The sequence below is a fragment of the Populus euphratica genome, unplaced genomic scaffold (genome assembly GCF_000495115.2).
Source record: "Populus euphratica unplaced genomic scaffold, PopEup_1.0 scaffold58.1, whole genome shotgun sequence".
NCBI classification, from domain to species: Eukaryota; Viridiplantae; Streptophyta; class Magnoliopsida; order Malpighiales; family Salicaceae; genus Populus; species Populus euphratica.
Genome location: NW_011499864.1, coordinates 1,478,842 through 1,501,961, shown reverse-complemented (window position 1 = coordinate 1,501,961; position 23,120 = coordinate 1,478,842). Strand labels below are relative to the sequence as shown.

At 35.2% G+C, this 23,120-nt stretch overlaps 3 protein-coding genes and 1 long non-coding RNA gene across 5 annotated transcripts; 2 read left to right on the top strand and 2 right to left on the bottom strand.

Annotated features, from left to right (window-relative positions):
* The first annotated feature begins 253 nt into the window (after positions 1 to 253).
* LOC105125776 (60S ribosomal protein L13a-4-like) lies at positions 254 to 2,368 on the top strand. Its single transcript, XM_011026376.1, has 4 exons — positions 254 to 626; positions 851 to 967; positions 1,080 to 1,167; positions 2,015 to 2,368. Exons 1-4 carry the CDS (start codon positions 355 to 357, stop codon positions 2,156 to 2,158), a joined length of 621 nt encoding a protein of 206 aa, XP_011024678.1. The 5' UTR covers positions 254 to 354; the 3' UTR covers positions 2,159 to 2,368.
* On the bottom strand, positions 2,251 to 2,885 carry LOC105125778 (uncharacterized). The gene is made up of 2 exons (XR_842290.1): positions 2,582 to 2,885; positions 2,251 to 2,547 (listed from the first exon to the last, which is right to left on the bottom strand). It is a non-coding gene; the product is annotated as an uncharacterized LOC105125778 (long non-coding RNA).
* A 7,945-nt stretch (positions 2,886 to 10,830) lies between these two features.
* On the top strand, positions 10,831 to 15,827 carry LOC105125775 (Leucine-rich repeat protein kinase family protein). Of its 2 annotated transcripts, none has more exons than XM_011026374.1 (16): positions 10,831 to 10,989; positions 11,146 to 11,706; positions 11,811 to 12,262; positions 12,356 to 12,473; positions 12,575 to 12,643; positions 12,726 to 12,794; positions 12,878 to 12,946; positions 13,060 to 13,131; positions 13,246 to 13,314; positions 13,389 to 13,624; positions 13,706 to 13,908; positions 14,225 to 14,351; positions 14,456 to 14,524; positions 14,764 to 14,953; positions 15,033 to 15,165; positions 15,335 to 15,827. In XM_011026374.1, exons 1-16 carry the CDS (start codon positions 10,868 to 10,870, stop codon positions 15,545 to 15,547), a joined length of 2,772 nt encoding a protein of 923 aa, XP_011024676.1. In that variant the 5' UTR covers positions 10,831 to 10,867; the 3' UTR covers positions 15,548 to 15,827. The 2 variants fall into 2 exon arrangements, with proteins under 2 accessions (XP_011024676.1, XP_011024677.1); XM_011026375.1 differs by having other exon boundaries at positions 10,831 to 10,991; positions 11,154 to 11,706.
* Positions 15,828 to 16,902: 1,075 nt separating this feature from the next.
* Positions 16,903 to 23,120, bottom strand: LOC105125774 (uncharacterized). The gene is made up of 10 exons (XM_011026373.1): positions 22,765 to 23,120; positions 21,400 to 21,735; positions 21,087 to 21,159; positions 20,822 to 20,934; positions 20,306 to 20,390; positions 20,062 to 20,134; positions 19,201 to 19,256; positions 17,919 to 17,984; positions 17,409 to 17,474; positions 16,903 to 17,338 (listed from the first exon to the last, which is right to left on the bottom strand). The coding sequence occupies exons 1-10, from the start codon at positions 22,923 to 22,925 to the stop codon at positions 17,258 to 17,260; spliced, it is 1,110 nt and encodes a 369-aa protein (XP_011024675.1). The 5' UTR covers positions 22,926 to 23,120; the 3' UTR covers positions 16,903 to 17,257.

Below are 23,120 nucleotides of genomic sequence, written 5' to 3'. Positions count from 1 at the left end.
TTACTAAACGTTACTCAATTCAGTTCTCACAATAATCTAGTTACAATTTCAACCCCATTACTAAACGTTACTTCTCACAATAATCTAGTTTTTTTTTTTAATAAAAAAACCGATTTTAGTAGCTCGTGGGCTTACCTCCTCCTCCAACGAGCAAAGTTATGGGCTTCTTGACCCCAATTATACTCACATTTGAGACGGCCCAGATCAGTTAAACGAGCTCATGCTTTCCTACTTTGGGCCCAGATCACTCGACACTCACTCGATAACCCTAACTTCAAAAACCCTAGGCACCCTCAGTTATATACTCCTTCACCACCGAAATCAACTCCCTTCGAGAGAGAGGAGGCGGCAAAAATGGTGTCAGGATCAGGAGTCTGCGCGAAGGTGGTAGTGGTGGACGCGAGACACCACATGCTTGGGCGTTTGGCATCTATCATTGCCAAGGAGCTCTTGAACGGCCAGAAAGTTGTGGTTGTTAGGTGCGAGGAGATATGTATGTCCGGTGGGCTTGTGAGACAGAAGATGAAGTACTTGAGGTTTCTCCGTAAGCGCATGAACACCAAGCCTTCTCATGGTCCCATCCACTTCCGCGCTCCTGCTAAGATCTTCTGGCGCACCGTGCGGGGGTCCGTTCCTTTTCATGTTTTTCTCTCCCCATTTGACTCTGTTTTCATATATATATATATATATATATATATATATCCTCGGATATGTTTGTTTTGTTGGAAATGGCTTGTCTAGCTGATGTTTCAATGAGTATTCTGGTGCTTAAGAATGTGGGCTTAGGTTGTTTTAGCTGTCTTTGAGCGTTTCGATTTTAAAGTTTTTTTTTCTTTTGGTATTCTGACAGAATGATACCACACAAGACTAAGAAAGGGGAGGCAGCACTTGCAAGATTGAGGGCTTATGAGGGAATCCCACCTCCATATGACAAGAAGAAGAGGATGGTTATCCCTGATGCTCTTAAGTGAGTTTTTTTTTTGTCTTAGCTTAGTATGACTCTTTAAATGTATCGAGACTAAGCGTTTTTTATAGAATTATTTGATATGATCGCTCTTTGTTTTGTTTTTGAAAATTAGGGTGTTGAGGCTTCAGAAGGGTCACAAGTACTGCTTGTTGGGCAAACTGTCATCTGAGGTTGGATGGAACCACTATGACACCATCAGGGTAAGTTTTAGCTTCCTTAGATTGTCTGACCATGATCTTATTGTTGAATGAATTAGGATTATACTTTTTTTCCCTATTCAAAGTACTGAATTTGCTTCATGGCTTATTGTATTTAATTATACCAGTTTATTTAATTCGAAGCACACATGCTACTTCTTCTCTAGTTTATCGCTTGTGTATACACAGATTGGTGGATCCAAGTTGATGCTTTAATATTTGTTTTATTTTTGTAGATTGTAGAAACTTGGTGCCTCATTTTTTTGGGAATATAATTTACCCATAACATGTTTTCTCTTGGAATGTTTATTATTACTGTTTCTCTGTTATATGCAAAGAACTCTTGCTTAAGAACGATGTGATATGCATTTAATGTCAAGTTGCTAGTTTTGGTATCAAGCAACTTGGGTTCAAATCTAGCCCTCATCAGGTATGGAAGTATTCATGGGAAGGGGATAGTTATCTACAATTTTATAGCCATGGATTGTTGCCCCCCCCTCCCCAAATTGAATAAAAAGAACAAACTGCAAAATCTCTTTAATTCTCAGCCCTTATTCACGAAAGATTATTGATTGGGCTTTGTTATTAATGAATATTTACTAGTCTGTTCTAATTTGTGTCATGGGTGTTTAATGAGTGTCCAAATTCCATAAGTTAACAGTTACTGTACTGGTTCGTTAGGAAATAGCAATATCATGTTTGCTAGTTGTTATCTTGCCATGCTGCAAGCTATGCATTTTCTTTAGTTATTTGAATGTCTTCATGTTTTTTCTTGTTGAAGTTTCTTGTGAAACTCTCAAATAGTGTTTGGAATTTGATGGGTAATTCTTTTTGTCTGATCACTCAACAGGAGCTGGAGGAAAAGAGGAAGGAGAGGTCCCAGGTTAGATATGAAAGGAAGAAACAGCTCAACAAGCTCAGGGCAAAGGCTGAGGCAACTGCAGAAGAAAAACTTGGTCCCCAAGTAGATATCCTTGCACCTGTTAAGTACTGAGTTCCAAGGCTCTAGCTAGCTCACAATTTTGTTGGGGATTCTGTTTTTATGGATTCCAGAGTGTTATTTTTTGTTTAAAAAGCTTGAATCTGTTTAAACTCGAGTGGTTATTTAGTTTCTACTCATTAAGATGTTGAATGATTTAGGTAATTTCAAATTCCTTTGTTTGCCAATGGATCTCGATGTCCCAGGCCTTTTAATTTACAAGCACATTTCTTGTTGTCAAATCATAGCTTAAGATGTCAGAATGAATGCAGCATGTTGGCTACAAGTAATTAGACCCTTTGTTGTGGCACACGGTCTGAGTGCGTGAATGGGTTTGGGTTCCAAGCGCTAGTTCCTTTTTTCAATGGTGTGAATGACAGTGCAACTTGCCCTTTTCCTACAATGTAATGACAGTGCAGCTAGCACTTTTCCTACAATGTGGCAGATGATTTTCAGCTGCTGTTCTAGGATGGTTTAGAAACCTTGTGCCTGCATATGTAGGTTGGTTTTTGTGCTGGAAATGTTTGCGGTTGCGGTTTTTAGTTTTATTGGTTCAAAGACGACCAAATAGCATTTGATTCAAATCAAGCTGTATGCTCGTAATGGAAAAGAATTTTGGTGCTTCGAGGTTCTTGGTACTTTTATTGTGCTGCAACACCGCCACAGTTGTCTGCATGGCTCGAGTAGACTTTGTTTACAACTGTAGTTAAATATCTGGGAAATGCGTACAAATTTTCACGATCAAGGAGATGTTCTTCATGGCGGTGAGTATAGTAAATATGTGCTGCAACACCGCCACAATATGGCATTCTTTCAAACGCGCTTCTCCAGGAGATGTTCTCCATGACACTAGTGGGATTCAGAATATGGAAATGAAGTTTTAAGATATTCATATTCATCCCCAAGCTGAAACAGAATTAGTCTGTGGCCAGTTTTAGTGAAGCAGTACAATGGTCCGGGGTCGTAGCATTGTAGGCAATCGCGTAACCTGTATGCTCAGTGTTTGGGCTGCGTGTAGGCATGATACTGTTATTTTAAAAAAATTATTTTATAAAAAATATTTTTAGTTGGAATTAATTTAAAAAAAATAAATATTTGGTTAAAATTGTGGTTGAATAAAAAATAATTTAATGTATTTAGTTAAAAATATTTTTGAAATTGAGGTTATAAAATAATTTTAAAAAATATATATTAATATTGATAATTTTTAATTTAAATATTGTGAATTTAACTATTGTTATAATATCATGAAATAAATAATATTTTATATAAAATATTTTTTATTATTCCATTAAACCATTTACAATTCCACTACGTACAAAATTCATTTAACAAGAACTACAATTTTTATAATTTTTTGAATTTGTAATAAAATTAGATAAAATATTATCAAGAATAAATTGATATTATAGTGCGAGTGAATTTAATTTACTTTACACTAGTTTTTCAGGAAAAAAAATATTGTTCACATGACAGCATGAGTGAATTTAATTTACTCTAAACTATATATTTTTTTTTAAATATATAAAAAATAAATACATTGAAAAAAACTATTCATGTGAACAATACAAAAAAAAATAAATTACACTGTTTAGTGCAATTCACTTCCATTATTTACTAAGACACTATTTGAAAAAAAATAGTTAGGAGTTGCTTTGCTAAAATTGTGTTACAAACATGAATTATTATTATGGCTCATAAAAAATAAATTCTAATTTTCAAATAGTTAGGAGTTGCTTTGCTAAAATTGCGTTACAAACATGAATTATTATGATGGCCCATAAAAAATAAATTCTAATTTTTATGTGACTGAACATTTGTTTTGTTATGATTGCTTTAAAAGCAAAAATAACCACATACGGCTTTTGAAGCAGTGTCATAAGACTCAATTTAACATGTTAATCGTGGTGAAAAAAATTAAATTATTTTTAATAAAATTTAGGCTGATTTACATTAACCAACCTGCAATCGAAACTTTGAACCAAGTCAAATTTTGGATCTGAGTTTTGACTAGAATAACACCTTGTTGGTTCGGTTCATGACGGAAATTTTATAGTCAAGCAAAGGAAATGTACACATGCTACACAAATTGTCGAGGTTCCAGATGTTTGCATTCCACGGGGAAAGGCCGAACGAAAAATTTTCTTAGGGTTGGTTTTGGAGGGTGAAATGCACCCATCTTCGTTCGCACTTTCGTTAATGACTTCTAGCATTTTCCTAAATTTCTTTTTTATAGAATTGCACTAAAATAAAATTTTCTTTCACTCTACTTGCCTACTGATATTTGTTTGCCTATAAATTATTGCCTACAAGCTTGCCGATTACATGCCTCACAACTATATACCTACAGCAACAACCTGCCAAGTTTCAAGGTGCTGAAGCTGGAGAGTTCCGAGAGCAGTTTGAAAGATTTTCCTCCCATTTCTCCATGAATATTGTAATTGCCAGCAGTTTCCACTTCCTGGCACCTTTCATCTCTTGCAACATACCCGCGTTTGTTTATCACCACCACCAGCTTCCATTCTTTTAACAATCAACTTAACCATCAGATCAATGTTATAAGAGTTAACCCGGCCCGGCAAGTCGAATCGGTTACCCTTACACCAGTCGAAAGGAAACCATTACCTTTTTTTTAACCAAAACGAAATAATAACCAAATGCTATCAAACATCGAATTGAAGTCTACTAATCAAATCTTATTTTAAACAGAGTTAGAACTCGTAATCTACACCTAGAGTTGGGTGAAAAAAGCAGAAAAGAGAACAGATATTGGTTAAATAATGGGATAAATGTGTCCACCCGGTCAAGTTCATACCAAGTAGCATCATTCTTATCCCAGAAAACTTCCTTGTCGAGAGAACGAGATTGGCTGGTCCTCAACTTTCTCGAGCTAGCAAAATTATTGATTTCGGGCTTTTGGGTTTAGTGGAATGGGGAGGTATCTTTCCTTGTAGAGAAAGGTACGAGCATGATTTAGAGTGAGAGTACAAGTTAAGAAAGAGATCATTGCAAATTATAGTGGGCGTTCTGCATGATGCGGGTGCAAGAAGCATCCTAGGCATCATCGATTCACTAGTATGAAAATTCTAATAAGCAAGCAGATTACCCTCATACTCCTTTTTCATCAAATAAGTTTGAATTTATTTATTAATGAAACAAATTCCTTTTGGGATCAACTTATGTGTTAATTAAAAACTAACACACCTTTTAGTAGATTAGCGAGATTTATTTTACTGTTACACCTCATCAATTAAAAATATCTCATTAAGTATATATATATTTTTAAATGCAACTAAAGGTTACATTCTAAAAAAATAAATGGTGCATGAATCATTTTTAAAATAATCTTAAAGACATGCTTAATATAAACTCGATGTATTTAGACAAATTTGGTTCATTTTCTTAGATTCTACACCTAAAGTTTGAATTAAAACAGTTATATATATATATATATATATATATATATATTCTTAATAATCAATTCAACCTCTTATATTAACACTTATTTTCATACCATGATAAAAAATCATGTAAGTACAAATATACTATATAGTTTTTTTTTAAAATTTTTTTCTTTACTTTTTTAAACAATGTTTCACCTGAACCTTTTAGAATTCTCTCCTTTCATTGCTACATTTAACAATTTTACCGATAAAATATTATGTTGATATTTACCCTACCACTTTGTAAGTGCGTGTTTTATTGACAGATTCATTAATTAAATATGGTCATTGGGAAAAACCTCATCAATAATTTCTGGTTTGTCAACAAGTCCATTAACAAAAAAAATAAAATTGATAGTTTTACAAACGTATAATGCATGTAAAAAAATTTGTCTGTTGAAATATACCAATGAAATTATTCCGTCAGTGATTAACCATGGTATTTGGAGTAACTTTATTTCAACTCTTTGTAAATTACAACAATGAACAAGAAATATGAAACAAAATTAAGTATCCCGATAGATAACGAGTTTGTGATAATACTGATATTCGTTCTGAACTATGTGATAAATTGTTCATCTTGTAATTGAAAGATTTCAGATTTGGTTAGCTGTGAGTTTTTAAACAGTAAATATTGACGATGTTTCCTATAAGGTATTCAACAATGTATGAGTTTGTGATATTATAAGAAATAAATAGTCCATTAATAATAAAGTTTAAGTAGTGTACTTAGGGGTGATCATTTTCAGCTTGGTCTTTACCTAAAAATAATCAAATTGAATTTTTGTTTTTTTAAAACTAAAACCAAACTGAAATCAGTTCAAATTGACTGATTTTGGTTTAGTTCGGTTATTTTAGAACATAAACCAAGACCCAACCAATTGGTTCTGGTTCGGTTCGATTATTTTATGTTAAAAACCAAAAACTATATTATTTTATGGGATTTCTTTTGTAATTTCTAATGGGTTTGGTTTCAGTTTTGGTCAGTTATTAATTTCAGGTTGGTTCGGTTCGGTTTTTCAGTTTCAAACTTATGAAACCAAACCAAACCAATTAGTTTTTTTAAATATTCTAATCGATTTAATTGGTTTTTTTCGTGGTTCGAGTTTTTTGATTATTTTTGTTTTTTTAGATTTTATTGGTTTAATCAATTTTTTGGTTTTTTTGCTTACCCTTAAGTGTACTTACTAAATAAAAGGTCTTAGTTCATCGCAGTTAAATAACACATAATTATGTGCTTATCTGAATTTTTTTTTAGATAAATATCTTTCTTTAACAATATTGTTTGGTATGGATTGCCCAAGATTTAAGAATATTGACAACTTTTCATTCGAATGCACTTCACCACTATCGTCATGCCTTGAAACACAATTGATTATTGTTATTAATTAAGACTCAAAATAATATGAGATAAATATTGAGATCTTTTCAACAATATAGGCTTCACACATTGAAGCCTCAATATGTGCTTTGTCTTTATTCTTTTATCTTAAAATTGAACAAGAATCTGTATAGAATTAAACAATGAAAATATATTTTTAATTATAATGCATGTATAATCTCTAACTTCTCAACTGGGTACATCTATCTATATTAGGTTGGGTCTCTAACTTTTGCCTTACACGGTAAATATATGGGTAGATGCTCCATTGAGTCAAAAAATAATAGAGAGAATATCATCTCAAGTTTGCATATTGTCTAAACGATATTCTTTTCAAGCCTCTCAATGACCTGTGTCTGCAACTTATTAGAGTATATATCTTTAAAGAAATGATTGATCTTCATGAGTGCATCTTATATCTCATTTGACAATAAATCTCGACAAACTAATGGAATGAGTGTTTGTATAAACACGTGCCAGTCATGACTCTTCATTTCATACAATTTACAATTTTTTAAATTAACCAACCTTGATATATTCAGGGCATGTCCATCAAGAAAACGCATACTCTTAAGTTATTGATAGATTAGTAGTTATGCATTTTTTTCTAAGGTAAAACTTGCTTTGAGTTTTGTGACTCATGATCCAGCATAAACCAAGTCCATATTTTTATGATGATAAAATAATGATATACCCATTCTAGCCTTGATGTTGTCCTTTGTCTTTCCCTTCATGTCTATGACTATATTGAAAATATTATTAAATATGTTCTTTTCTATGTGCATGATGTCGAAGTTATGGTAGAGGAGATTGGTCTTCCAATAAGAAAACTCCTAGCAAATACTTTGCTTTATTCAATTGTGGGTTATACCAAAATTAAGAAACTTTTACTTATCAGATTAGAAATCAAACACAATATCACGTACTCTAACATCACGTCATATAATTCTTCACCTGAAAGATGTAGGTTAGAACATCCTTTTTAACTTTTCTCATTAAAAAGTTCTTTTTATAACTTTGATTTGATGGTAAAAAACGCTGGTGGTAGTAAAAAAAAGATGTTTTGCCGCTATTTTTTAGTGTGAATGCCTTGTTATTTTCCATGCAATATAGATATACTGGTTTTCCATTCGTGCTCTAACCAGAAACCATTCCATAAGCTGAAAAATAATAGATAATCCATATTAAAGCTGTTTTCATAAGAAAATTCTGTTTTATTAATACATCATAAGTTAAAGTTCTGGAAGACCGTAATTACGTCAACTCATCAATCAACCATTGAAGAAAAACATCTATATTCTACTCCAGAAAATTAGGACTGGTATGACCGTAGATAAAAACATGAACTTTGGCCTTATACATATCTATGGTGACAAGTTATAAACTATAAATATAATAGGCCAATAAAAATAAAGAGCAACAAATGATTTGAATGGATTGAATTTGTTTGTACATATCCTAAGGTGCACGTTTCTTGATTCAGTTGAAATGTGAGGATGCCACTGTTAAAGTGTTTCCATTCTTTATCGTTAGAATGGTCCACCATTATTCTATCTACCACATCATGTGATTGGTGCCATATCATGTGCTCAACAATGTCTATGACATGAATAACCTCTATAGTTTAAGTGTGACTGGAAAGTATATAAGTTTTTTTATGTGTGAAAAGAGTCATTCCCCTGCTAGTTTTGAGTTTATAACGAGAATGTCACATGTCCTGCACTCGGTCAGCTTAACATTTTCATGGTAGTATATTATGCAGAAGTTTGGACACATGTCAATTTTTTAGTATTCTAAACCAAAGGGTTTCATCATGGACTTAGCAATATAGAAGTTCTCTTTCAGCTTGTTCACTTTAGGTAAAATATTTCTCGTCCATTCGATAATTTATCATAACCGGCATTACTCAACCTATAATAATTCGTCAAAATCTTTTAAAAGATAAAAAACTTGGTCGCATTTGCATTAGGTTCTTCATCTATGATTGAAAATTGATTAGCATGACCCTGATTCATTCTCATCGCATCCATAACTATAGTCCTATAAAAATTATTATTATCATTTACAACTTCATGCATGTTGTTAGTACTGGAAGTTGACCTAATCATTCTTTCTACCATGGTGTTGTGAGGAATAAATAGTTCTCTATGTGCATACCAATACATATATTCCTCCATTAACTCTTTTTGTAGAAGATACATTGTTACAATATCTGGATTGAGAAACTTTTTATTTTTATGCTTTCTGCATGAACACATAATACCGTCTTCATTAATATTTCTCGGATTAGATGTTGTGTAATTAATAAAACTCTGAACTCCATTATAATAATCCATTATATTTTTTGAGGTGAATCTCAATACATTCATGAACAATTATCCATCACTTCTATCGAACCTATATCAATAATGATGACAACATGTATTAATTAACTACATTAACTAGATAAATTTGTAAAAATATTGGTTTAGCTCAAGATTATTCAATCTGCTTTAATACTTCTCCTAATTCATTATCAATTATCTATGTACCTAAAATTTTATACATATTTATTGAAATTACAACTCGACAATAAAATTAACAAAATATAAAACATACCCGTTAAATAAACCATTATTTATTTCATCACAACATATCTAAATTGATAATTTGACATAAGTTTTAAAAATTTATAAAATCTAAAACAAATTATAACATGTTCAAAATTATAAATCTATACAACAAGTTTGTTTGAGAAAAAATAATAAAACAAGTAAATATCCAAATAAAATACTTATATTATAGAAATATACAATAAAAAAACATTTTAAAATTATGTTTAAATTAAAAAAAGAAGAAGATAGATTTTCTTACTTAAGATGGAAAATCTGCAATAAAATTTTAATCAGAACACATACAATGTCAAACAAAGTGTTGTTGTGATTGAAAAAGTTGCAAAATGATGAGTTGTGTTAAGATGGAGGGGTTGTTTTGTTGCAAAGGTTTCTTAATGAAGAATTAGAAATAAGAGGGGTGAGGAGGGTCGAGTGTCTAGTCATATATTACATATTACTGTGGATTTACTGAAAAAATTATTCTGATGGTGACTCCTTTAACAATTTTATTGGTATAAGTGACACGTTACTATATGGTTTTCTTGTTTGAATCCTACTACAATTCCATTGGTAACGACGTCTATAAAAACTTACATGTTGTCGAATTGTTTGAATTTTTTTTATTCTTTCTATTCCAACTAGGATTTCCTTGGTATATACCAAGGACATATTGTGTTTACCGATGGAATTAGCAATGAAAAAAATTTGATCCTTAAAATTCACCACAAAATACCGATGGAAAAAATCCATCGATGTTTTTGTTTGTATTCATCAATTTTCTAGTAATGTTTGGGGTGTTGGATGTGTGAAGACAAAATACACTAAAATTTTTGAGACAAAAGTTTAATGTGTAATATAGTGAAAAATATAATGTAATGTGATAGGCAGATGAATTTTCATATTAATTCTTATAATATCTGAAAATTATTCCAGTCCATGTATTTTATTTTTATTTACAAATTGCTTTTTTATGTGAAACTTTTTTTGGTCCTTGTATTTGTTTTTTAAAATAATATAGTTTCTATGATGAAAAACTCTTTGCAATTAGAACCAGCCAATCATAGATCCATCCCCAAACAAGAAGCATCAAGCAATTTTCTGACTGATCATCATCCTTAACAAGCAATAATCATGAGTCCTTAATCCATCAATTTGCCACCCCACTAATGAAACACAATCCCCCACTTCAACCAACCCCTTTATACTATCCTTTCATACGTATATATATACAGATGCTCCCTTTTCTTTTTCTTGCTTGTCTTCTGATTATGATAAAAAAGGGTAACCAAGAAAAGACTTGAAATCTATGCATTGTCCTGGTTCTACTGAGTGGTCCAGGTCTGGCTCTGGCTCTATGGCCTCCAAGTGCTTCTTGCTTGGCTTCGTTCTGTTGTGTAGCTTGTGGACTGTTTGTTTCTGTAACCAAGACGGTATTGTGGCCAGTCTTATTGCCATCTAATTACGAATGTTTTATGTAGTATGATGATTCTACGTAAATTAAATCTGCTTGTGTAATATCTATATTTGCAGACATTTCGAACTGAACTGCACTGAACTGATATGTAATGATAATGTTGCTTAAACTGACACAGGTTTCGGTTTCTTGAGCTTATCTTGTGGTGGAACTACGGGTTACGTTGATGCATCCAACATCTCTTGGGTCTCAGATGGTGCATACATTAGCTCAGGCAAAACAACAAGCATTGATTACATTGAGGGCACATCCTCCTCCAATTCCCCCCTGAGGTTTTTCCCAGATGACAAAAGTCCGAAGTGTTATAAACTACCAGTGAAGAAGAACTTGTCATTCAGCATGGTTCTAGTTAGAGCTCGATTTGTGTACAAGAATTATGACGGACTTGGAAAACCTCCGGTCTTTTCTGTTTCTCTTGGCACTGCCATCACCAGTACTGTAAACCTCACTGGTAATGATCCATGGATAGAAGAGTTTGTCTGGCCAGTTAATTATAAAGATACACTTTCCTTTTGTTTACATTCTGTCCCACATGGTGGATCTCCTGTTATTTCATCACTTGAAGTTCGACCACTTCCTCGAGGAGCCTACCGTACTGGCATGAGGGATTTCCCAAATAAGTCTCTCAGGAAGGTTTACCGCATCAATAGTGGTTATAATGAGTCCTTGCGGTAACAACCTTTCAATACCATCCTCTTCTCCTCGTTCCTTGGTAAATATGTTCAGTGCTTTGTACTACAAGGTCTGTGATTCTTTGTTCTTGACTCTAAAACAGGTACCCTTTGGACCCTTATGATCGTATCTGGGATGCTGATCAAAGCTACACGCCCTTTCATGTGTCATCTGGATTCAATTTTATACTTGGCTTCAATTTGTCAAGTGTCATTGAGAGTCCTCCTCCTGCTGTTCTTCAGACTGCAAGAGTTCTTGCGCGAACAGATGTCTTAACTTATTACCTTCCTCTTGATGCACTCGGGGACTACTACATTATACTCTACTTTGCCGGAATTGTTCCTGCCTCTCCATCTTTTGATGTCTTGGTTAATGGAGATTTAGTGCAGTCAAATTATCATGTCAAAATGTCAGAAGCCAGTGCTCTACACTTGACTCAGAAAGGAATCGAGAACTTGAATATCACACTGAAAAGCATCAGCTTCTATCCACAAATCAATGCTATTGAGGTGTATGAGATTGTTGATATTCCATTGGAAGCTTCCTCAACTACAGGTCTCATTCCTTGCAAAATGCGTCCTTAATGATCCCAGTTACTTGGATAGAATTGACTCTTCATTCTCTCTTGGTTATTGAATTCTGCTGCAGTGTCAGCACTTCAGGTCATTCAGCAGTCTACTGGCTTGGATCTCGGGTGGGAGGATGATCCATGCTCGCCGACAATGTGGGAACATATTGGATGCGAAGGAAGCATAGTTACATCACTGTGGGTTCATATTTAAAGCAATTTATATTCGATTTCAATTTCCCCTTGAGATCTATTAACACATGCGATCCCCATTTCCCTTCTCTCTGTGATTTTCTTAGGGTGCTTGCAGACATAAATCTGAGGTCGATTAGTCCTACTTTTGGTGACTTGTTGGATCTTAAAACATTGTAAACCCTGACTCTTCCTGTTGTTTTCATTTGATTTCACTTCTTTTTACTTCATTTCTCATTCCTTGGCAATTTGCTTCAGGGATTTGCACAACACGTCACTTGCTGGAGAGATACAGAACTTAGGAAGCCTCCAGCATCTTGAGAAATTGTAGGCATGCTTAGTTATTAAGAAAAGCCCATGTTTTGTTTCTTTATAAAGCCTGACATGTGTCTCTTCGCTGAAATTTACAGGAACCTGAGCTTCAATCAGCTAACATCTTTTGGAACTGAATTGGAGAACTTGGTTAGCCTTCAAATTCTGTGAGTTCCAAATTTTTCTCCGTGTAGCATTGAATTAAAACTTAAAAATTTCATGTTAGTTTTTCACCCAGTTTCATTCTTAATCAATAACACTGTAACTTCTGAACATGAAGGGACCTGCAAAACAACAGCTTAGATGGAATAGTTCCTGATGACCTGGGAGAGTTGGAGGACCTTCACCTATTGTAAGCAAGCCAATTCTGGTCGAATTAATCTCCAATGAACTAAGCATCAGTTTCTAGATTTGAAACATCCATGTGATTCATTAGATAGAAAAATTCCTTTCTTGCACTGTTCAGGAACCTGGAAAACAATAAACTACAAGGTACCGTCCCGCAATCTTTGAACAGAGAAAGTTTGGAAGTCAGGTATGGCATTGATGTTCTTGTTTTTCCTGCTTGCTGTGGTATTTAACATGCTGATGCATCAACTTTTTTTGCAGGACATCCGGGAATCTGTGCCTTTCCTTCTCCACCTTGTCATGCAATGATGTTTCCTCCAATCCATCTATTGAGACTCCGCAAGTTACTATCTTTACCAAGAAGAAGCCTGACAAAAATACTCACATGGCAATCATGCTTGGTGCCATTGGAGGAACCTTACTTGCTCTTATTGTGATTTCTCTTTCAGTATTATTGTACATGAGGAGAGAAAGAACTGAAATCACATATTCAGAAAGTAAGTAAAACTTCACTTCTCTATCATATGGAAGTTCATTAAATATCATTCTTATATTGAGAATCTACTTCCAATGCTCAGGTGCAGTGGATATGCGAAATTGGAATGCTGCAAGAATCTTCTCCTACAAAGAAATAAAAGCAGCTACAAATAACTTTAAGGAGGTTATCGGCCGTGGCAGCTTCGGATCTGTTTATCTAGGAAAGCTATCAGATGGAAAACTGGTAGCAGTGAAAGTGCGATTCGATAAAAGTCAACTTGGAGCTGATTCTTTTATTAATGAGGTTTACTGCTTGAACTTCTCTGCTCTAGCATCTTATTGTGTGCCTGAGCACCTCTATGTTTTTTATGGTGACTATCTCATTCTCATTGATGAATTGTTTTGAAGCAAGGAAATGAAATATACTGCTGTGGTTTTGTGTCTCTCAGTAATAGAAATTAAATCATATCAGACTGGAGAGGGAGTCCCTCGTGTTTCATAGCCAGAAAAACTTCAGCAATTTCCCCTCACCCTTTCCTTTGTCTGTTGGATGATGCATGGAAATTTGTATTAACAAAAGAGTCTACAGTCACCTTGTTTCTCGTTTCTTGGCTTGTTAGGTGTATCTTTTGTCACAAGTTCGTCATCAGAATCTTGTCTGTTTGGAAGGATTTTGCCATGAATCAAAGCAGCAGATACTAGTGTATGAGTATCTGCCTGGTGGTTCGTTGGCTGATCAACTTTACGGTATGCCATAAAGAGATGGGATTTTCTATATAATTGCTGTTAAATGTTATTGCATTAGTTATTCTTATCAGTGCCTATAATTCACCCATTTCCTTTCCTTCTAGGACCAAACAGCCAAAAAGTTTCTTTAAGCTGGGTTCGTAGATTGAAAATTGCTGTTGATGCTGCAAAAGGTATGTTTATTCAATGTCTATGCGTCTCCTTCAAGCAAGAGTCACAGGGAAAAACATGAGATTTGAGTTTCCTCATAGTTATGTGAAAGATTAAGGAATACTAAAGGTGCAGCTTTAGACCCTTGAATGTACTGAAAATACAGTGAAATTTACAGTTTGAATGTCTTTAGGCATCTTATATAGTAATTACTACAGAAAGATCAAATTTCATCAGAGTTTCATTGCTATTAATGCTGAAGGATTGGACTATTTGCACAATGCAAGTGATCCACGAATCATACACCGGGATGTGAAGTGTAGCAATATTTTGTTGGACAAGGAGATGAATGCCAAGGTCTGTGACTTTGGCCTTTCTAAGCAAGTTATGCAGGCAGATGCTACCCATGTGACCACTGTTGTCAAGGGCACTGCGGGCTATCTTGATCCCGAGTAAGTTCTTGGTTATTGTAATCTGCTGATTCTCGATAGATAAAAACTCACTAATTATAATTGTTCATGTCGTGTGCAGATATTATTCTACCCAACAGCTTACAGAGAAAAGCGACGTCTACAGCTTCGGTGTTGTTCTTCTAGAACTCATCTGCGGGCGAGAACCGTTGCGTCGTTCTGGAACTCCAGATTCCTTCAATTTGGTGTTATGGGTAACCAAAACTCCTCCTCTTCTATTGTGTATATAGTAAATACCACAATGGAAACGTTTATTAACATCTTGTCTAGGAATTTTGAACGCTGGCATTCACCTTCAATCATCCTTTGCACCCTTGGAGTCTGATTACCGTGAGCAGTTTCTCATTGCAATATGAACTGCAGGCGAAGCCCTACTTGCAGGCAGGAGCGTTTGAAATAGTGGATGAAAACTTAAAGGGAACTTTTGACGTGGAAAGCATGAGAAAGGCAGCTATAGTAGCTGTAAGGTCTGTAGAGAGAGATGCCTCGCAGAGGCCAACCATTGCAGAGGTATTGGCAGAGCTGAAAGAAGCCTACAGCATCCAGCTCTCCTTCCTTGCGTCTTTTGACATGTAAATTGGTTTCTAGTTGAGGCAATACAATATATTTATCAACTCTATCAATGCTTGTGATACGATGAAGGTAAATAGGTGCTTTTTGCAGAATTTAGGTCCATATATTATTAAAAAGAGTTGCTATGGATGATATTTGATTAAGTTGTTCAACAGAAGGTTTTTCTGGGAGAATTCTTGTATTAATAAATTTACCTGTATCTATAGCAAGAAATAGATTCTCTCCTATATGTAACACCTGCCAAGCTGATTGCTCAACCGAGGCCACATATTTCCACTTTCCATATTCTGTTCTCACTACTAATTGCCCAAACATCGCCTCTACATATTTTTCCTTCATTTTTCTTTTCTCATCGTTCAGCCATGGTGATGCAAAGAATAATTGGCTAACGATGATGGATACACAACTCTTCTGGTCATTCCAATCAATTGGTTCTCTGCAAACAATCTGCTGCATCTACTCCACAGTAATTGGAAAAGAAACCATAGCTGATACCTGGAACATCATTGCCTTATTTCAAGCTACATGACTGAATACTCTGGAGCATGCTGTATGCATGCAGATGACGAGATGAATGTAAAGCAAAGAACATGGGGATGCCTTAAACCTAAACTATCCAGTGAAGGCCACAATCCAATAATGAAACACTTACAGAAAGTAATATAATGCCTCCGAAGGAGACAGACAAACTAGAATATTGTATGAAACAGCCATGCTAATGAAAGCCACGAGATTGTCCTGGAAAAATCATGAGAAATTCTAAAGGAAATAGCCAGACACTGAATTCAATTTTCGCTTTTTTGGGAGTGTTGGGGGGAAGGACATCGAGCTCTCCCCTCTAAATTCTATGAGCAACAAAAGTGAGCAAGAGCACTCATCTCAAGGCAGCTGATAAATTCCCACCTTTCTGACAGAATCGATGTCATCCTTGGTATCCTGTTATAATGCTCAGTGAATTCTTGTTGATAGAAGTATTTGACATCAATTACATAAACACTAAATTTGCTAAAGAGCTTCTTTTTATGCCTTTGAAATTTAATAGTCTTCCAGCAAGTCATGTACCTCAAGAAAATATGGGAAATCATACAGCAAGTTAAGCCAAGACCAACATCCTTGTTCAGATTCAGATTACAGCAATCTCATTGTTGCTGGGGAACCTATAATGGGAGAACCATGCAAGACAGGCTGCAGCAAGTGGCATATGTTTTGCTAATGCATTTTCTTGCAGACAAGCTGCCGCAAGAGGTTTAGAGGAATATCCAAACCAACTACGCTCAGCCCAGTTGATTAAATTGCGTTTAGGAAGCAATGGCATATTCATCTGCCAGAGCCCTGTAGATTAAATATACTTTAATGCGTGCAACTTAAGGCCAACAATGAATATTATTTCTTTTGAATTGACTAGTGTTTACAATGATCTGCCAGAGTCCAAATTGTGACAGAAGCAGTGAAGAATCCTTTACAAGAGGAAATTAAAATTGGCTATCAACTATTTTGTACATCAAATAATCTTGTCTATATCTAAACTTCTCCTGGAAATAGTTTTATATAATATAAATATAGCAGAAGCATAACAAGGAAAACTTAAGGATGGTTTTCAACAGAAAATTGCAAACCATCCAGGTATGATTAGCAGAGCTGGTGAACATACAAATATGATAGCTTTATCATTTCATAGCTTTGGAACCATATGGCGGACAAATTTGAGCATAACTATGCAGAATAGCGACGTTTCAGGTAAAAGAATAATGCTGTTGAAGCAGCCGTAACATATGGAAACACAGTCCAGACTCCCTGCATGATGTTGCATGTCAGATACAGGTGTGTACAAAATCAGAACTTAAAACGAAGGTATTTTGTTTACCACAACTGTTGCAACCGTGGAAAGGGCAAACATGGGGCGCTTCCTTGATAGAAATCCAATCCCGAGCTGAGCTCAGAAAACAAAGATAACAGATGGAATTAGCAATCCAACTAACCAGATCTTACCAACTTACTAACTATCGGCATCATAATTTATAACTGAGAAGGAAATAAACACCCAAAGCGGAGAATATTGATGGAAAAATGCATCAGAGATTTTGATAACTGGGTGAGAAATTCCAACTATTGGAAGTCAAGAAATCAAGTGCCAGAAACAGCTGATCAGCAAGTCAATCTGCCCGCCATACTCCCATGGTTACTAATACATTTGTAGTTATTGATCATTAACAGGATATTAACACATAGAACCATACCTATCGTACACAGGAATGGAGTTTTCTGTATTTTACACAATACATGAGATACCTCTAGTAGGTGCTGAATAATAATATTGTTTGGAAGGTCATATAGTACATTCATGCATGAAAACATTTGGATATACTAGATTCACCTGAAGTGGAAGTGTGATCAGGCCACCACAACAAACTCCGGTAAAAAAGCACTCTGGAGATACACCCTGTATTTGATAGCGAATCACAATAACAGAGAAACTCAGAACAATAAGAAGCCGAAAAAGATATATGATATATAAACCTCATTTGGATAGTTATAAAGAACAGTTATGCTAACATAATCATGCAGCATATGAATCATCATGATCAACAGTAAATATCTTCACCACATATTCGGCTATATATGACTGAATTTTTTTTCACACTCCAGTTCTTTTGTTAATTTATAGTATTAGTTTCTAAACTTCTGCTGATTTTCTTTATTTGATTGTTCTTTTCCACAACCCAAAGAACAAAACTGAATCAAATCCTACACTCAAGCTCCTGCTCCAAGGAAGAGAATACATGCACATCATTAGATTTTACTATGGAGTATTTTGAAAGACATTTTTTCACTAAACGCAAAATCAAGTTGTGTTAAAATAAAGGGAACGATGACAGCATTTAACTTTATTATACTGCCTTCATATTTACTATAGTCCTCTCTTATAAAAGACCATTGCTATTGCTCCAGGCAGTGATTTCTTGATCCATATCTGTGTAAACAAGATGGTGAATGCTAACACAAGTTAAGCAAGATTCTCAGGTATCAGAGGAAAGGGTTTATTATGATCCAGAAACTTGGTTCGATTTCTAACATGGGTAGGACTGTGTGAACCTTATAACTTGTGGGATAGCAACGAGTGCAAAGTATCTCTTAGGAATAAAAATAGCATGTGAATGTGGCACATCCAAGAAATTTTCTCAAGTATCCAAGTAACAAGTAGTCCACAATAGTACCTAAGGTTGTTCGGTGCACTAAGAACCTGTTCCCTTTTCACTTCATCTGAACTGCTGTTTACTACATTAAATGTGCAGGTATGTCTTGTGCTTTTCATTTCAAGTCTGAGATTGGCACTTTACGTACACTTCAGGTTTTGAGAAACAAAAACAAAAGTAAACTGTCTTAAGTTCAGCAGTCATTAAATCTGCTTTTAGAGCCACTAAGCAGTTGGCTTAAAAAGGAATGTCAAATCCTCTCAACAAGCTCACTGTTGCTAACAGATCAGAAAGCAGCATGGATTGAATTTGTAAATGAAGACTGCAGTGAAGTCAACGAAACACCTAAAATGAATTGAACTAAAGCTTGGTAGTGCTGATGTATATAAAATAGTACCCATGAAACGAAAATGAAAATAAATGTCAAGTTATGCAGTTAACATCCAAGTGATTATGACTCACCATTGTCCCCGCTAAGAAAGCTGTGGGATTTCGCGCTCCAAGAGAAAACCGCTCAACTGCAGATCATAATGCCAGAAGCATAAAAAAAGTTGATTCAATTTAAAGCATGCACAGCAACTCATGGAAACATGTTAAAATTGAACAAATCAAGTAAATATGCTTACTGTTACCAAGATGAGCCAAAAATTTCATCTATCTTTAGCAAATTACATAAGATTAAAGAGTACAACCAGTGAGCCTTTTAAAGTTTGTATATTGAAAGCATGTTACGCAGCATAGGGTATTGAATTTCAGAGGACAAGGAGGTCTCCAGACTTAGGAACATGAGGAAATGTGTGGAAGAAACAACAAACAGGTAAGAAAAGTATTGCTGATGACTGAGATGAAGTACATGACGCCATAAAAGAATTTCAGGGTGTAGAATGCAAGATGATTTCATCACACGGTCACAAGCTCTTATATTCTGAAAAAATGCCTCAAATTTTCTGTAGACTGTATTTTGCTGTTCTCTGTTCTCTGTTTTTTTATTTTCTATTTTTTAAAAATGGTTTTCAGATTTTCATGGAACATACTAAGTTCTAACATCTCCTTTGGATGTCCATAATTGTTAGTTTTTCTACCTCTATTTTTCAATTCAGTTTTCTAATAGTGTTTGAAAATTATTTAACATCCAACTAAATTATTTCGTAAAAATGAAGAGCAGAGTGAATAAAAGAACGCATATCTGTTGACATTGAGAGCATTTGCACAAGTTAACATACATTATTAACCGTCAACTGATAAGACCATTCATTTATATGAAAAATAAAAGATTCAGAATACATGCAAATGAAAAACAGTAACCAAATTCATATAACTTACCTACACCTGCGAGATTGCCATATTTTTGCACAACACTTGTAATGCTCAACACCTTCTCTTCACTGATGCCCAACTATAGCCACCATCGATGTAAAATAAATGCACAGATCATATATTGCAGTTATAGAAGACTGTGTAGCTGTAAATGTATTAGATAGGCCTAGTGCTGATTAACTTGTGTATCTAAGCATTTTTTTTGCATGCATGTCCATTAACAAACAAATAGCAATCAACAACAGCATACCTTCGAACAAACATCATCAGATGCACCACTTTGCTTGAAAAGCTTCCCCAGGTAGAATGGTATCATATCACTGATGCATACCCCCCTGAAGATCAGGTCCCGGCAAAAGATTTACCAAGAAATTATTGACATAAATATTAGGAATTCAAAGCAGAGAAGGCTCAAAAGGAAACAAGGAATGACTTATCAACAACCATAAAAACCTTATTAACTTGTGTGTTTTAGGCTCCTACTTAAAATTACTAATATAATTCATAGACATTGAGGAAACTGACAGCCGAAGCTCACCTGGAAATTTAGCCTTGCGTTATTTAAGTCTCAAGGTACTCTAATTATGTCATGCCTTAAGTGAGCATTAAAGTGTAAGCTTTCATTAGCCTCCAGAAAATATCAGTTCAAGATAAAAGAAATGTCTACAGGGAAATTCACTTTCCAAAATGGTAGTCTCTGATATACAACTGGTTGTATAACAATGACATATGAAGTGCCAAAGAACAAAGTGGTTATGCCACTAACCAGTATACCCATAGAACCGTTGATATAATATATGGAGCATTTCTGGAGAAAGAACCAGCAAATGATTGCCATGTGCCATCCAAAGACAGCATCCGCGACAAAGTTATGCCTACCTAAATCAAAAGCAAGAAACTGATTGGAAAAACTATAAATAAAAAAATAGGACTATAAAAGACTACCAGTACTGAACTGAAATCCTAAAAATACAAAAGATCTAAGTAAGCAATGAGTCACCGAAACAGAAGTACCAGTAGATGGGACAGACCCATATGTTTAAAGCCTCTTCACTGATGAAAAGTCCACAACCAGCAGCCATGAGCAACCAAAAGTAAACGCATCTGCAATGTGCCATTCTAGGATATTCTTAAGAAGAATGCCAGATGAAATATACACATAGGGATGCAATGCTGTCTAGTTCTCTCTTTTTGCATGAATATGAGAAGATCTAAGCACTTGCATGCTGTGAAGATATATGTACAGACCACGGAAAAAAGTTAGGAAGATGATTGAATTCAATGTGAGTGCAGTTTATTCTGACAAACTGCAGTCAAAATATTAGTGAAAGAATGATGGCATACCCTGGAGCATATTCAGGAAGTATGATTCTGTATCCAAAAGCTTTGAAAGTAAAACCAGTAGGGGATGCAGCCATGACTGGTGAGGGGGAACCTTCAGCCAGAAATTGAACTCCAAAGAAAGATCCTGTACTACACTGCTTAAGGCCAACTGACATGATTGTAAAAATTGCAGCGACACCCAACGCGATTGCTAATATCAGGAGCAATGAACTTCCCGTAGAAGTTGGTTCATTTTTTTGATTTACAACTGCCTTATCAGAAGGTATATCCAGGTCACCTTGAGTATCTTTTGCAGCCTCATACTTTCTCGAATCTTTACTCTGAAATCTTCTAATCCTATGACAAGAGATGCATGGCACATTATAATTAAGCACCAAGCTGTAATTGAACAACGATGACCAAGTGCTGGAGCAGGAAATGAACCAAAAGGAACAGCATTTTAATGAGTAAGGTTTTCTCTTTTCATTCTTTTTTCACCATTGTTAAAAGTTGGATTTGTCAGACAGGGATAGTTACTGCCTCCAATCAGCGTCAGAGACAACAATGTTTGCGATTTTTGACATCAAAGTACCACATTTCTGGATTTATAAATGTTTGCAAATTTGTTGACATCACAGATTGGTGAGATGTATTTCATTTTCCTATCAAAATTAACAACCTTTAGGCTATACTTGCTAGGAAGGGTGGTTGCGGAGAAGCATGGATTGGATAAAGTGGAAAGATGGGGAGGAGAAAGGGTGGATGGCTTACCATCCATCTAGTTATTTAACTAAAAGATAAGGGACGGATGACAGCCATCCCATCAAAATCGAAATCATTGAAAATCACAAAGAAATGGAAGTATAGGAGACAATCATCCCAAATTGGAAGGATTGGAGGAGGGTTCCCTCCTTTCCTTCTTTGGGTGCTTATCCTTCTCACCAAACGAAGAATACTCAATCCTTCCCCTCTCATCCACCCTTCCCTCAATCCCTCCTAAAAAACAGAGTGTTAGGACATCTTAGTGCCCGATAAAGAATAATCCATGCACAACACAATGCAGTAAACTATACATGTCTGATTTTATTGTTATCCAGTACATTAATCACTCTTTTTTTAAAAAAAAAAAACCTTTGTCATTAGACAAAAAGTAATCTGAACCAGAAATCAAAACTTTTGGAAATGATCAAATTACTCATAGTCCACGAGGTGTAACCAGAGAAGAAAAACCAGTTAGCTTGGAAACTTAGTGATGAACATTACATTGAGAAGCAACTTAATCATTAAAGGATGCTACAGAAAGCAGCCATTGAAACCAAAGCTTCCCATTTTCTTTGTTGAGCAAAAACCAAGACAAGTAGCGAGAAAGAAGCAGATGGAAGTTACCTGAAAGTTGAGGTTCCCCAGTTACAAAAGAAAACTTTGTGACCAGACCTTGAGTGGTTCAGTACTAGAGCTCGTGCTCGTCGACTTGGACTGAAGCATCTGGGAGCAGATTTAGGGAGGTTTAAGGATGACCCGTGCGTCAAAACTGACATCAATGGCATCTTTCCGTAGAGCCAAGACAAATGGCAGCTGCTGCTGCCTCTTTCTAGCCGAGTTGGAGATCAGTCTGGATGGGGCTTTGGGGGGATATGAGGCAGTTTTTGGGTCCAATGAGGCCATGTATGAATGGCTGAGGTCAAAGAGAGAATAATAAATGGGGATATTCTATGCTTGAAAAGTTCCTTCCAAGTTCTCGT